We start from the raw sequence: 16,482 nt of genomic DNA, 5'->3' as shown, positions 1-16,482 counted from the left end.
TGGTTAATGGATAACTTATTGATTTGAAAAGAATTTAATTGATTTGTAATAATTGTATTCCCTCAATGAATATGGATGCTCCACTCTTATATGTTAAATATAATACAAGAGATACTAAAACAACAAATTTTATGGTGAAATAACGTACTAAAGCGCAAAGTTTCGAATACATGATAAAGGTTGTTGTTGCATTGTTATCCATTCTACGGAACCGAATTGAATTTTGTGACTGTTTAGGGTTTTGAAAAGTGAAATTAGTTTCGATTTATGATAAATATATTTAAAAAATGGGTTCCAGAGTGAGAAAAAAGTTTCCGTTAAGTCTGGGACCGAATAATGTAACTTTTTCAATTGAAGAGGAAAAAGAAGATTTTATAATCATCTCAAATTTTTCCGTCTCAATTCAAATTTTTGTAATATTTCAATGCGATTATGAAAATTAGCTCTCTAGATTTTTTACACTCCCATGATAGATCCGCCATACAACTAATTTCAACATTTATCCAATAAATTTTTTTTCTCCAAGCCGATGGTGTTTACAAAATTTTTAATATAAGTAGAGTTACTGATTTTATTATCATTGTCTAAATTTTTCGCTATCAAAAAAAATCATATAGAAAAATTGAAAAATGAAAAGTTTCATGATAAACATCCATGCATATTCCCTATTTTGACTTTGTATTTAACCTTTCTTCACAAATTTTTCATCACCTCAAATTTAATGAAATCATTTCTTATTCCATAACAATAATAATTACCAAAAAATCAATTGCACTCACAAAAATATTTGTGAAAAACTCCTTCATCTGTTTCTATCGTACATCAAAAAAAATTTTTTTGTGGATAAACCGATTAATAGTATTCAAATAATGGAATCGAATGTTGATCTTGGTAGCTATATCTTATTGCAAATAATTGGGCAGGGGAACTTCTCAAAGGTAAAACTTGCCGAGCACAAAGAAACGCATCAAAGATATGCTGTTAAGATCATTAAAAAATCAAAATTAGAAGAAAACCCCGAACTTTCATCCAAGATTCAACGCGAGATTGCATTAATGAAGATACTAGATCATACTCATATCATTAAACTTATTGAGATAGCCGAAAGCCCTCGACATTTATTCATCATTCAAGAATACGCTGAAAATGGTGAGCTCTTTGACTATCTTGTTGCTCGAAGATATCTAAGTGTAGAAGAATCAATGAGGATCTTTCGTCAAATAATTTACGGTCTTGATTATCTGCATTCAAGAGGAATTTGTCACAGAGACTTAAAACCAGAAAACCTCTTACTCGACTCTCATAATAACGTTAAAATAGCTGACTTTGGATTCGCCCGTTGGTTAAAGTACTCAACAACACAAACCAGCTGCGGAAGTCCCCATTACGCTGCCCCTGAAGTCATCCGCGGAATTCCTTATAACGGACAGAAAGCTGATATCTGGAGTTGTGGAGTAATACTCTATGCATTGCTGGCAGGCAGACTTCCCTTCAATGAGCCGAATTTCAAAGACTTAGTTTCGAAAATCAAGAATGGTCAATATAGAATGCCTGACTTCCCGGCTGTTATCAAAGATCTTGTAGCGAAAATGCTCTGCGTCAATCCTGAATGTCGTATTACGATTGAGCAAATCAAGCATCATAAAGCATTCAGAATTGGCTTGCCGCAATTCTATACTCCACCATTACCATTCCCTATGCCAGATATGAGCCAACCTGTCTCCATTGACGATCTTACCCCAGAAGTTAAGGAAACAATGATAACAATAGGATTTACACCCGAAGAGTTGAATGAACAACTTTCGTTAACTGGTTGCAACACAGCGAAAAGCTTCTATTCCATCTTAACACAGACACAAGCCATCGAATCTTTCCCATGGACAACAAGGGTTTGCATTACAGATGAAAACAATATATCGCTCTCTAATGGTACTAACTTCTCCAATACTGATAATCCACTATCCAAAGAACAATTTTACAAATTCCAGAGGTCGAACTCTAACATTGCTTGGTCGATTGAATCTCCTATTCAATCAATGGCTGACGTTGTTCTTTGGTCTGCAAATTCCCAAACAAACCAAAATCAAAAAGAGAGCGAAGTTGTTGTGAACGTTAGATACCAATTAGATTCTGCTGTTGCCAATATCCAAAAGCATCTATCGGATAAGCAAATCGACTGGCTCTTCCCACAAGATCAACAAATTTTCGCTAAGTTAGACAATACAATTGTTTCTATTAATCTTATTCCTGATACTGACGAAACATCTGTTATTTCGATGTCGATAAAGTCGGGTGCTTACGACAAATTTAATTCTATTGTTGATGATATTTGTACCTGCTTGGACGCCCATAGATTTTTCTTTTAATTATGTTATGTTTTTAATATATTATAAAAATTTAGTACTATCCATTGAAATTTTTTACTACAAGCAATATCCCTTCAAAAAAAAAATAAAACTCAGTAATATGATGGGGACATAAGTGTGGTGGTCTAAAAATGAATCATTTTAGGTGAATGACAGTTCTAATAGCATTCTCCTCAAAAAGGCTCTTATAAATCTTAAAATTTCTTCAGAAACAAGCCCGTTCAAGATTTCTAACTTGATCCTTTGATAAAATTAATAATCAATCGAAACAATTCAACTTGTTTATTAACATATACAAACTTTGAAGAAAAATTCAAGATTAGAGTGCCAGTGAAATGACTGTACTCAGCTGTAAAATGTTATTTTTAACTAGAATATTAATTCGAAGCAATTTTTCTTATAGACCTCTATAAAACTTTATTTTTACTCCTTTCATCCGAATATTTTACTAGTATTGATCATGTATTATCAATTCTTAGTACAGTTTTTTTTAGAATTTATGATACTGAGGTTGATATTTGTTATTTGAGTTGATTTTTTAAGATTCGCCTTTAATTCATCATTAAATGAGATGTCTAAAGCTTCCTCGTTGCCCTTTCTGCTTGTTCGATCTTTTCCAAATTCCAAAAAAAATCAAAAAATCAAAAATGAAATTAAAAAATTAGAATTTTCTTATTAAAAGATCGATTTTAAAAAAAATTTGGAAAAATCAAGCACATTATAATTTGTTAAAAAGCTAAATTAGAGTGTTTTAACACATAAAAGACTTATATTTTTTTGATTTTGAATTGATATATTAAAGACCTTCATTTTTGAGTTGATTTGATGTCTTAGTTCTTGGTGGAAATGTTATCTTCATGACTAAATTCTTATTTTGGGATAGCTAAATAATAATGTTTTTATTTAAAACAACAACAAGCGAACGAATGAATAAAAATGTACTACATTTGCGCAACATCAGTAATTAACGTGTAAGCTTAGAATTTTCATATTGAGATCAAAATATAATTTTTTGAAATCAGAAACATCCAAAGATTCTATGGAGCACTGTGCATTGATCATATAAGTCTTTGTAATTCGTAACTAATTTCTATAGCAAAGTGGCTTTTTTTTTCACATAATTGAATTAAATTTCTCAGATTCTAGTACCTTTTTCTATTTACAAGTTATTTGAATATCCATCTTAAGGTATGCAAAATATCAGATTCCAAAGGAATTTAATTGTTGTATTTTATAGTGCAAAAAATGGACTTTGAATGCGGGGTATTTGGCATGCATGATCTTGATATTATCATGACGTATGAATATTGTTGTAATATTATTAGATTTAACTAAGATAGTTTTCAATTGAATAATTCTGTCGAATAACTGGCGATACAACTAAATGTATTATATCAAATAGTTGGCAATTGGAGTAATGAATTAGGTCGTACTAATAAATACTTTTATTTCTGGTGCTTCTAGCAGAAAAGAAGCGTACAATAATGGCAAGATATTTTTTTTTCAACAACAGTTTTAGAGGTATAAAAATACGAATCTTTTCCTTATCCTTATCAAATTTCAGCAATTACAACAACATTATTTCAATTCTAAAGCATGAAGATATTGCGTCTATGCATCTATTAAGGTAAGTAGATTGCTTAAGCAAATTATCATAAAATTAATTTTTATTTTCGACATTTCTTGGTCTCACAATCTAACTCACCCATTATTGTAAACATCAAAAGAGCTATTTATTCTTTCAAAAATGAGTTTTGATCTAAAATACATTCAGCGATCAAATATTGCACCTATAATTGCATAAATTGATGAATCAAGTAGCAAAGTTTTAGCAAATGATTAAGTACATCGTATTTACAATATGCATAATGAAAGTTTTGATCTCATCTACTAGTTAACGATTCAGATTCACTAAATACCAAAATACGAAATAAACAAAAGTAAAAAACATGATTTAAATATGTATGACTTTTAGGCAAATGATAATTCGAAGTAAATTTGTATACTAAAACAATAAAATGTAAATATTTTTGCATTGATTGATATCTATGCATATCACACATCGCGAGATAGCTTACACTTATTCTACTGCATCTTTAAAGAACATGAGCTTTTTGATATAGGATCACATTATTACATAGATTTATTTTGGATATGGAAAATTGATTTATTTCTTTGAGGAATAACAATAATTCATAGAAGTAAGCATTTTTATGTAATAGAAAAGAGAATAAAGAGCGAATTCCTCAAATGATTGGAAAAAATATTGAACTAAATAATACACCATGAGTGAGTTATCTGAGACATAACTTATGTATTAATTTCATCAATCATAACGTTGAGCGATTAAATTTTTTTTCTAAGAGATATTTAGAAAATTATTTTCCTTATAATTTCAACCTTTATTCATTATTCTAATGAGAAAATATTTCGAAATTGAATACCTCAAATACCATTGTTTTTGTCAGTTTTTAAATTTTGAATGGTCATAACAGCATTCAATTGAATTCAATTATTATCGGAAATAATTCGATCGTATGATAGCATGAGATTTTCCTATATATCTTATCCAATGTTTATGGTTTGATAAGTTTGCAAATTACCTCAGACTTTTCAGAGGATTGAGTGGCAACTCAATCCTCTGAAATAGTCTGTGGTAATTTTTAGTCTCTACACTATTTCAATATAAGCTCCATTTTTAAACAGTTTTTAAAAATCGAGCATTGAAAAGTGTGATGAGACTTTGAAGTTATTTTTTATTGAAAATTATCAATGCCTTATTTGTTTGACAAACAGTGAATAAATAAATCTCCTTTCAATTACAGAATTTATAAAAAAATTGAAAATAAATATTTCTATTCCTTAAATTATCTTTTTATCCCAATTATATTTATACATTATTATTATGCAAACGCTCACTATTTACTTCAAAAGATTTCTGAGCCGAATCAAAAATTCTTAGAATATATAATCAGTTTTATTCACAATCTAAAATAACCCATTGAAAACTCCTTTTTAATATTTACTACATATATCATTAATACAATATAAATTCTTATTTTTTAAATATTGTAAAAGGGATCAATTTTTTTTAGGTTAAAAAAGAATAATGGCAGAACTTATAGTTTCCTCTTTCAAAACTCTTCTTGAAGCAAAGGATGTATCCGAAATAGGTGACACAATTCCAATTCCACGCTTTGGAGAACCACATATTCAACAAGTTATACAACAAGCAAGAAAATTACTTTCCCTAGGATCCCCAGTTGTTCATTTTTCTGGTCCTTGCGTTATTGTTGGTGATTTGCATGGAAATTTACATGATTAAATTCGAATATTTATACTTTGCGGCATGCCACCAAATACTAGATATGTATTTTTGGGTGACTATGTTGACAGAGGCGAATACTCAGCAGAGATCGTAATCCTATTATTTGCTCTTTACATAATGTATCCATACTCTATTGTTTTACTTCGCGGCAATCACGAATATAGAAATGTTAATTGCAATTATGAATTCAAAAAGCAAATACTAGACGAATTTGAATCAGAGAATTTCTGGGAGCTTTTCAATAATGCCTTCGAATACTTACCAATTATTTGTACAGTTAACACACACATTGTGTGCTTACATGGAGGCATTAGCGAAAAGTGCATGGATTCGGAAGTATTTACAAGTCTCAAAAACGGCTTTAAGTATTCCTCTAAAGCGGAATCTATGATTGAAGATATTGTATGGTCTGACCCATCAAATGTGATAACAACCTATGGATCAAATCAACGTGGCCGTGGAGTTGTTTTCGGCCAAGTCGCCCTTACTGCCTTTCTAAGACAATATAACTATGAAAAGATGATTCGAGGTCATGAAGCAGTTGATGGTATTTCAAAGAGCTTTAACAATACCTTGATTACTGTTTTCTCAACATCAGGCTACTCAGCGTATCATGGCGGCATTGCATATATAGCTGAAGATTTAGAAGTCCAAACCAAGAAACTTCCATTATCACATTACAATAAAAAGGAAGAAAGCTCATTTTTCGACGTAGTAGTTCCAACAAATAACACAGAAGAAAAACATATGACTTTGAAGTCCATTATGACTAATGGATCTTCTCCATATTTCAAACAGTCACAGATCACGATTTCAACGGGTGTTAAACCATTACGTTCGGTTCGAAGTTCTGGAAGTTTCTTGGCTCTAAGGAAAACGCTTGCAATAGTTAAACCAAAAGTACAGCAATTACAATCAATTACAGAGCAATAGATATAGCTTTAAACGCTATAGTTCCTATTGCCGAATTACCATGATGTTTCTATTTTTTTTTAAGAATGGAAATCGGTAGAAATATAAATGTTTATACAGTACTACTCAACTAATGCTTACCCAAAAGCTTTTTTAATATCTTTATTTGTAATTCTATATTTTTTTGATGTAAGTTAAACTATCTTTGTTTGCGCTAAAAGTTAATTTGTTTGTAATAGAAAACATTAATGCTTACAGTAAGAATCCAAACTTTATGTTTGGGATTTCCAACATGCGATATCGCAGTCAATTAAATGCTTTCTAAACTTTTCATGATACAGTCCCTATGAGAATCATATGGGAAAAAGAAAATTGAAAAATAACCCGAGCTGAAAAAAAAATATTCAAAAATTTGGGGTTTTTATGTCAACGATTAATAAAAATTAATAATCACATCATTTGGAATCATTGTATAAGGGAATTTTGAAGATTTTGACTTTGACATATTAATTTTAGAATTAACCGTAACTCTTTCACCTTCCATACAATGAGATAGATTTTCGCATCCTCTTATATAAATTCTACTCAAAAAGTGTCCATGAAAGAGACGATTTTGCTCTCAATGGATAAAAAAGTGACAAGATTTTAATATTACCCAAAAAATTGCCATCTTCCAGTAAATTAGGGGTTCATTTGTCATCGAACTACTAGTTGGAATAAGTAGAATATATTTAGGATGTTAAATTCCATACAGACTCAATTCTTCATGAAATCTAAAAAATTTATTGAGAAATTTGAAAATGTCTAGTTAAAATGACAGCCTATCTCTTGCTTCTTATGATTAAGAAATAAAAAATTGAGTCTTAAAAAATCATCGATATTCACAATTTTTTCTTATTGGCAAGCTGTCCGATTATTGAAGTTATTGAAATAATTGAATGGAATTAAAAAATCAATTGAGAAAAATATAGATTATAATAGACATTACAATATTAACATGTTATTAGAGTTTACGTTTTTGTCAACTATTCAAAATTGAATGTTCGAATAAATAATCCGAGTTTCTCAAACAAAAACCATTAAAGCAAAAAAAAAGTTCACAATGAGTCAAGATACATCCAAGCTCAAAGAAATATTATTAAGGAACGGCTACGTACTCCTAGAGCAGATAGGCGCAGGAGGGTTTGCAACATGCTATAAGGTTTTCGACCAGAAATATCAACAAGTTTTTGTCTGCAAAGTCTATAAATCACAAGATGAAGTAGAAAAGGATAAAGTAAACACCCAAATGAATCAATTTTCCCATGAAATTGATGCCCTCTGCAAGATATTCCAAACCTACATTATGAGAATTTACAACTATTTCATTGAAGAGAACATGTTTTTCTTAATTCTTGAATATTGCCCTAACGGATCCATCCAAGACCTGATCAAACACGAGGGAAGGATTGATCACAAACGACTTCTTCAGTACATTTATCAGGCCGCATCTGCCTTACAGTACTGCCATTCCAAGAAATTCGCTCATCATGATATTAAACCTGCCAACTTACTTATTGATGAGAATTTCAATATTAAACTCTCAGATTTCGGCATGGCTGAAATCGGGGCTACACAATGCGACAAATACGGAGGCACTGTTGCATATTTAGCACCAGAGGTATTCCTTAGACAACCATATGACCCATTCAAGTCCGACGTTTGGAGCTTTGGAGCTACAGTCTACTTTATGGCAAGTGGCACAGTTCCATTTACAGGCAATAACCAGACAGAAATGAAGCAGCTTATCTGCAATGGATGCTATATAATGCCACGCAACGTATCTCCCGAAATTAGAACAATTATCAAAAATACGCTTTTGTTAAATCCAGAAGAGAGATGGGATATGACTGAAATCGTTGCTCATCTTAAGTGCTTCCAGGAAACAAAAATCTCCTCTCATAACTCTACTTCGGTTTTATTACTTAACAGGAATTCAATTGTAGGATCAAAACGCATTAGCCGTATTAACAGTTATAGAAATTCTGCAAAACTTCCGGAACCTCAGTCAATTTCATCGTCATCAGTTTCCCGCTTGTTGGATACTTTTGCCGAATAAAACCATGTAATGTATTGCTAATATTTATATTTCATTTACATTTGAAGTTGTTTACGACAACAATCATCTGCTGTTTTTGTTGAAAAGTATTTTTTGCTCGCTTTATATATCAAACATTACTTTTTGAAGCTTTGGGAGTACGATTTCATGAGAAAAACTTCACGGCAAATCCGTGTCATTTCAGATTTATTTAATAAAGTACTCACAAAATCTAGATTGAGAGGCGGTCAATGACTTTTGAGGGGAAATTAACGCATGGAATTTAATATTATTTAGGTTGATATTCTTGCTTATTATTTCAGAAAAAAATCTTAAAAATTTCAATATGAAAATTGAAAGCAATTCAAAAAATTGCTAACATGTAAATTTTAATATCCTATGCATAATTTCATATTTTGAACATTTTTTATTTTTGTTTAAAACTTAAAATTTTGCGAATTTAATATAATTTATAAAATATAATACGTATATATATTTAAAATACACTAAATTTAATTGTTAATTGACGTTTTTGGGAATGAATTTTATCAAAACATGCCTGAATCCGAAAATTTGAAAGAACGAATTACACAATCATATATGTAGAATTCAAAATACAAACTTAAAGATTGTATACGTTTAAAATTATTCAGATTGTGTTTGATTTCCACTCATTCTGTTTCTTTTGAACTCTAACACTAACATTTCATGATGATTACATGATCCATTTATCCATGGTTGAATTGTTCCAGATTCTACCAGAAAATCAATCCAAATTTCTCAATGCATTCATGTTGATTGGACAAAATTTAAAATTTATCAGCCTGTTTCCAGAGAAACTCATATATTCCCTAATGAAATGTAATTTTTGCTACATTTTTTTCAATCAAATTTCAAAAAATTGACTGCAGAGCTTGAAAAGGTGATGAATCATGTTGTTATTAGATGTACATATTAGATTTACTATTTCCAAAAAAATGCTCAAATTTGAATACTTTTTAGAAAATTTGGAATTACACTCCTTACATTATATATAATTAAATGTTTAAATTTTATTTATTTTTCCTTTCAATTTTATAACGTGCTCTATCAAAACTAACCTCTCAATTGAAGGCCACAAAATCTAAGTAGTGAGGGTACACAAATTTTGTATGGAGTACGGTTCAATTTTTGAGAGCCTCACTACTTAGATTTTGTGACTACCTTATTAATACAACACCTATTACTTCTTGTTATTTTTACATTTATACACAAAAATAAATAGTGCGATATAATTAAAACATTTCAATTTCTAGTATACAATGAAATGATGATACAAAATTTCAACGTATGACGAATATCAATCAGTAATTTATTATACACTAAACTAGTCTAATATAATAATCAAGGATAAGGATGTCAATTTGGAAGAAAAGTGAGAAAATTCCTAAAATGCTAAAAATGAATTTTCCAAACGTGCTTTTTTATCTCATTTTTTTGATTTTGAAAAAAATTTGGAGAGAAGAACTCTTCGTTTTTGAATTTTATCACGATGGTTTTAAAGTATATTAGACACATGTATTGATATTACTATTTTTGTATATTTTGAGAGAAAATCCCTAAAAAGTGAGAAAATCTAAGACGGTTTGAGAAAATATATAAACTATTGAAAATTTGAATTAAACTTCTAATTTGGAAAAAAGAAATTTGGAAAGAAGAAAAATCAAAAATCGAGATTTAGACTCAGCATCAAATGGAGAACAAAATGTTTCTTCATATGAAGGGAAAAAATTTTCTTGTGAACAAATAGAGTTTTTAAAATTTTATTGTATGTAATGAAATAAACAAATATTAAAATTATTTTTTGATAACAAGAAAATTCCCAACAGAAAATATTTGAGACAAAGAAAAAAAGAAAATTGAAAAATATTACTCTCCTTTATATTTCATGAGATTTTAAATTTATTCTCATAAAATTGACAATTTTATACGTTTAGATGAAAATAATTGATTTTGCTTGAAATAAAAATTATTGTTTGCTTACAGCTATCAAATAGATTTTTGCTATTTTGATTAAAATTTGTTAATCAAATTAATAAATTTTTTCTAAATATCTTAAATATCTGGATCACTCACTGATACAATGAATTGAACGATAAAAATAATACAAACTCAACTAAGTTTCCTGTCTTTCAACTAAAAAAAATTATGCAAATTAAATTAAATTGTTTATTCAAATATTAAACAAAGATGAAGTAATTACAGTTATCATAAACTTTATGAATAACTCTGTAATTGGTTCAGATTTTCGTAAAAATATTTTTATTAATATCGATAAGAATACGTTTACCTACTATCACAACATATCGATAAACAAGAGTAGAGTGATTTTTATCATCGAAACTTTTTAAAAGCTGTAAGCTGGAAGTAAAAATCTTGTTTTTTCTGAGTTAGTTGTAGAACTATTGATGCACGAGTTATCATTGTGATGTAGAAGGATGTCAATGTACTGACTGAAGGATATGAAGTGAATTGAATTTCATTGAATTTCAATTTGATCAAAATTTGTTGAAATGATATGAATGTGTCAACATCTGTATCACTCTCTTTCACTCCTTCCCTATTTTTTCGAGAACGAAGCTAGCTCAGCTTTCGCTGAGCGAATTGACACTTTTGATGCCCTAAACGTACATACTCTCAAATTTATCGAAAAAAATTATACCACCTAAACTAGTATATTCTTATTTTAAATATGATATTATCCTTAGAATCCACACTAGAATATATTTAAATCAACTTTTAAAAAAGTTCGAATCCTGCGCGTCTCACTTTTTAAATTTTCCAAAAGGAAAATTATATTCTCCTAAAATGAAAACAATTTTCCGAATTGACATCCTTATCAAGGAAGAATCAAAATATCCAACCTTTGAAAAATCAAATTTGATCAAATATGATAAATATCTATGAAACACAACTATCCATTATTCCATTGTACAAATATGGAAAATCGCATGATTTATCCTTCTTGATTAAGATATTATCAATAATGAATTTAATTTGTTGCATTTTTCATGTAAATTCATGATATAAAATGCAGAAACTACAATCACTTGATAATGTATTTGATTGCAAAGCAGTAAATAGATCAAAATCATATAATCTAAACATGGACATTTATATTACAACAAACAAATAAAAAAATAGTAACAATTTATTCGATTCCTGCAAGGAATACAGCATATACATACCTTCCACCATTTGTTAAACCAAGTTCATTTCTATAACCATCCAGATTGGTTTCCATTATATCCTTACAAGTAGTTCCTGGCAAATGTCTTGCAAGAATTCCACAAAATGTGTTTTCAGGATATTGGAATGTTACAAATGCTCTCGCATCTGGTTCAAAAGCGAGAGCGAAACCAGAAAAATCAAAATTACTGCAATAATAAATTTTTCTTACTAAGGTGTTCGAAAAACACGATTTTCCGATATAATTTATCAAGCTACTAACAATAAGTGTTCTACCTATATTTGTTCCAGAAAAGGAACTGTTTCCAAGATGAACAACACTATTAGGAATATATGATATTTGCTTGCAATTATAGAAAGAGTAATCTCCTATATATTGTGTTGTTTCAGGAATTCTAAAGTTCAGCAATTTACAATCATTAAATGCATAATCAGAGATATTAACAATGTTCGTATTAATATCAATATTTGTCAAAGAAGAACAGCCATCAAATAATCCAATAGGAATAGTATACAAGCTTTCTGCTGATAATGATAATCTTTTTGAATTTAGAACATTTATTGAAGATGTAATATGAGGAATACTAACTGTCTTCAGATTTGTACATCCTTTAAAAACATTTGAACCAACAATTACAGGACAATCAAGTGTAAATGATTCAAGTTTTTTGTTTTCGAAGGCGGAATCCTCGAGATAATTAACAATTGTTCCACTTCCAAATGTTATTGATTTGAGTGGAAATGATTCGAAAGCTCCATTAGAAATTTTCGTAATTGTCAACCCTGCAGGAATAAACACATCAGTAATACTTGGGGCTGATCCAAATGTTGAAGCACTAATTACAGTAAATGAATCTGGAGTAGTGAAACTCATCAATGAAGTACAGCCTGAAAAACAGTTCGAACCAATTGATGCCAAATTAGAATTTGCTTCGAAAATAATCGATGATAAAATAGTGCAACCTGAGAAACAACCATTTCCTATTGTTGTTACACTCTGTGGTATCGTTATTGATGCTATTGTTAATCCAGCCATACAATTGCTCCTTATTGTTATGATTGTTGGTGTCGAAACAAAAGTAATTGAGGTTATTAAAGAACAACCTTGGAAACAATTATCTCCTAAAGATTTGCATTTTTGAGGAACAGAAAATGATCTTAATGAAGTACACCCAGAAAATGCAAAGTTTCCAATAGATGTAACTCCATCAATTGAAATAGTTGTTAATTTCTTACAGCCTTTAAAAGCATTACTTGAAATAATTAAAGGCGAATTCATTTTAAATGTTACAATATTTTTATTCAGAAATGCAGAATCTTCAAGAAGAGAAACCGTCGTTCCAGATCCAAAATTAATTGTTTCTAAAGGAAAAGAACTAAATGCATTTGATCCTATTTTAGAAATTGCACAATTTGCAGGTACATTAACTATTTTTATATATGTAGAATTTCCAAAACATGAAGAAGTAATATCAGTTATTGAATCAGGAAGAGTGAATTCTGTTAGTGAAGAACAACCAGAAAAAACATTATTCTCTATTGTCGTGATGTGTGAACCACTTTCAAATATTATATTTGAAAGATTTTGACAATTAAGGAATGCACCTTCTTTTATTGTTGTGCAGTTTGCAGGGATATTTATTGAACTCAATTTCACACAATTACTAAAGATATTCTTTCCAAAAACAGTTAAAGCACAAAATTGTCCGAATGTTATTGTTTCTAGATTGGAACAATCAGAGAAAACTGATTCAGCATCAAGATTACACATCGAATAATCAGGGAACGTAATAATAGCTAAGAGTGTACAACCAGCAAAAGCATTTTGTTGCACAGTTTGTAGTGATGTTGGAAGATCAACTCTTTTCAATGCAGTGCAAGAATAAAACGTTCCTTCTTGAATTTCTTCAAGTTGGCAGCCAATTTCAAATGTAAGATTCTCAAGTTTTGAACAGCCATAGAAAGCATTTGACCCAATAACAATAATATTGTTATTAATATTTGCAGAAACTTTTCCTCCAGGACAACAAACTAATTTTGTCTTGCTTTTCACGTAAACAATGCCTTCATAACTTGTATAATTACTATTTTCTTCAGAAACAGTAATATTTACAAGATTTTTGCATCCATTAAAAGTCGAAGGGTCAAAATTAGAAACAGAGGATGGAATTGTAACATTCACTAATGATATACAATCTTTAAAGATACCACCTCCTATTGTTTCAATGATTGATCCAGTAGCAAATGAAATTGTTTCAAGATTAGTACAAGAGGCAAATGCATTAGCTCCTATATATGTCATTGTTGCAGGAAGAACTAATGAAGTAATAGCAATACCTTTAAAGGCTTGTGTTTCAATATAATTTAATACTGAGCCTTCCGCGAAGGTTAATGACTTTAATGATGTTGCACCACTAAAGCATATATCCCCAATATATGCTTTTATAATATATAATTACTATATCTCTTATTGGTTGAAATATAGGGTGTCCAAAGGTGCGTTTAGCACAGCGCTCTATATGAGACTATTAAAGGAGATATATGCTGATTATAAATATATAATAAAAAATATGAATATATGTATATGATGAGTATGTTGTATTTTGGCGCCATGCCGGGATATAAAATGAATTTTGAGACAAGAGGCGGTTTCGCGGGAAATTTTGGCGGGATTTTTTTCATTTTTTTAATGAATCATAAAGAAAACATCCTCGCTCTTGCAAAAAAATGCAAAGACTGTAAAAAAATCTACGAGACATTGGTAAAATGCTTCGGTATGGATGCTCCTAGCTATTCCACTGTAACGTATCATGTTAGTATGTATCACTTCATGAACAAAAAGGCGCCCATCATAAAAATTGACAAAAAATCGCCGGATCAAAGAAAAATCAAAGCAATTCTTCAAGCGCTAGATGAAGACCCAAGAGCATCACTCAGAAGGATAGAGGAGATGACAAAGATACCACGTACAACAGTCAGTTATTATCTGCACAATTATTTGAACTACAAACTAGCGTATACACGTTGGGTTCCGCACAACCTTAATTCAGTTCAAAAAAAATCTAGAGTACAATCTTCGAAAGAGCTCCTCTCTATATTGGGTGCGTATCAATCCAAGAAGTTTCGCTTTTTAGCAACTGGGGACGAGTCTTGGTTTCAATATGCAACAGAAGCCAAAATCATGTGGATCCCGAAGGATGAAAATCCGCAAACATTCCCGAAGAAAAAAATTGACACACCAATGATGATGTTGTCGGTTTTTTGGGGCGTGAATGGCATCATCGCAATTGATATTCTTCAAAAACCTAATACGATGAATGCTCAGTATCTAATTGACAATGTTCTTACTCAAATTATCAATTCTGATGAGTTTGAGAAATCCAAACAACAAAAACAAAAGTTTGCAATTCATTTTGATAATTCAAGAGTTCACAAAAGTCATAAGGTAATGAATTACTTGGTGGAAAACAATGTCAAAGTTGTTCCAAACCCAATTTATTCACCTGATATTGCACCCTCTGACTTTTATTTATTCGGCACGCTAAAAAGAGAGCTGAAGGACGCGAATTCGCGAGTCCAGATGATCTTGAAAATTTTGTAAGAGAGCAATTTGAGCAATTTTCTCATGATGATTTAAAGCGTGTCTTTCAAGCCTGGATCGATCGCTGCGAACGCGTGATTGAATCCAATGGTTATTATATTTAAATAAACTTTATATATATGTAACTTGTTTATTTCTATTCGCAGTATTCAGGTTTGTGCTAAACACACCTTTGGACACCCTATAGATAATACATTCTTTGGAATCTCGATTGATAGAAGATTTTTACAATCAACAAAAGCTTGATAATATATAGTTGACAATGGACAGCTAGGATCAAATGTAATAGTTGTGATCTTTGAAGTCGAAAAGGCTTGATTTGAGAGAAGATTTAAATTTGACCCTAAATTTATGGTTGTTGTGTTAGAGTGGTAAAATGCTCTAACACCAATTGTATTTGGTCCACCTCCGTTCGTTATCACAGTCTTAACATCTGAATAATGAAAACAATTTGAATCAATAATTGTTACAGTTTCTGGAATACTTAAAGTTTCAAGAATTACATATGCGAATGCATATGAGTTGAGAAGGAGAAGCCCTGAATTTAAAGTTAATGTTTGCAATTTCGAAATTTGGTAAAAACAATAATCTCCTATTGTTTTACATTGAGAATTGATGGATACAGTTGTAATTCCACCAATGCAAGCAATGGCTGTGGAATAATCTTTGGAATAAATTATTCCACCTTCTGCAGAAAATTTTGTGTTATTTGATTCTACTGTTACTGATGTGAGTTTCTCACAGGACTGAAATAACGTCTTACCAAAAGCGACTACATTACCTGAAATTTCAAAATTTGTAATTGTAGAAGGGAAATATATATAGTTAGTTCCATTCTTAAGCATAAGAGTTGCAGGAGCTATCACTGTATATACAGGATTATTGGGGTCAATTTCAATCAAATCAATATTTGGAGCGCCAGTGAATACTTGAGGGTCAATATTGACTAATGAAGCTGGAATATAAATGG

General features: G+C 30.3%; 5 protein-coding genes and 1 pseudogene across 6 annotated transcripts, besides 3 other annotated features; 5 read left to right on the top strand and 1 right to left on the bottom strand.

Moving 5' to 3' along the window:
- Positions 1-759: 759 nt before the first annotated feature.
- Positions 760-3,112, top strand: TVAGG3_0218230 (protein serine/threonine kinase protein; the record flags this gene model as incomplete). Its single annotated transcript, XM_001307672.1, has 1 exon — positions 870-2,366. One exon carries the CDS (start codon positions 870-872, stop codon positions 2,364-2,366), a length of 1,497 nt encoding a protein of 498 aa, XP_001307673.1.
- Positions 3,113-5,475: 2,363 nt separating this feature from the next.
- Positions 5,476-5,691, top strand: TVAGG3_0218220 (phosphoprotein phosphatase protein; the record flags this gene model as incomplete). Its single annotated transcript, XM_001297232.1, has 1 exon — positions 5,476-5,691. One exon carries the CDS (start codon positions 5,476-5,478, stop codon positions 5,689-5,691), a length of 216 nt encoding a protein of 71 aa, XP_001297233.1.
- A 24-nt stretch (positions 5,692-5,715) lies between these two features.
- TVAGG3_0218210 (phosphoprotein phosphatase protein) lies at positions 5,716-6,998 on the top strand (the record flags this gene model as incomplete). The annotated part of the gene is made up of 1 exon (XM_001297231.2): positions 5,716-6,627. One exon carries the CDS (start codon positions 5,716-5,718, stop codon positions 6,625-6,627), a length of 912 nt encoding a protein of 303 aa, XP_001297232.1.
- A 528-nt stretch (positions 6,999-7,526) lies between these two features.
- On the top strand, positions 7,527-9,148 carry TVAGG3_0218200 (protein serine/threonine kinase protein; the record flags this gene model as incomplete). Its single annotated transcript, XM_001297230.1, has 1 exon — positions 7,709-8,704. One exon carries the CDS (start codon positions 7,709-7,711, stop codon positions 8,702-8,704), a length of 996 nt encoding a protein of 331 aa, XP_001297231.1.
- A 2,725-nt stretch (positions 9,149-11,873) lies between these two features.
- On the bottom strand, positions 11,874-14,213 carry TVAGG3_0218190 (leucine-rich repeats (6 copies)-containing protein; the record flags this gene model as incomplete). Its single annotated transcript, XM_001297019.1, has 1 exon — positions 11,874-14,213. One exon carries the CDS (start codon positions 14,211-14,213, stop codon positions 11,874-11,876), a length of 2,340 nt encoding a protein of 779 aa, XP_001297020.1.
- A 180-nt stretch (positions 14,214-14,393) lies between these two features.
- Positions 14,394-14,421: a terminal%2Cinverted (terminal inverted repeat of Mariner transposon ID:TVAGG3_0218170).
- Positions 14,394-15,696: a mobile genetic element.
- Positions 14,490-15,616, top strand: TVAGG3_0218180 (annotated as a pseudogene). Its single transcript has one exon. A coding segment is annotated over exon 1 (1,127 nt).
- Positions 15,669-15,696: a terminal%2Cinverted (terminal inverted repeat of Mariner transposon ID:TVAGG3_0218170).
- Positions 15,697-16,482: the final 786 nt, after the last annotated feature.

The sequence above is a fragment of the Trichomonas vaginalis genome, chromosome IV (assembly GCF_026262505.1).
Source record: "Trichomonas vaginalis G3 chromosome IV, whole genome shotgun sequence".
NCBI lineage: Eukaryota > Parabasalia > Trichomonadida > Trichomonadidae > Trichomonas > Trichomonas vaginalis.
The sequence above is the reverse complement of the archived record's forward strand: the minus strand, read 5'-3'. Positions and strand labels throughout refer to the sequence as shown.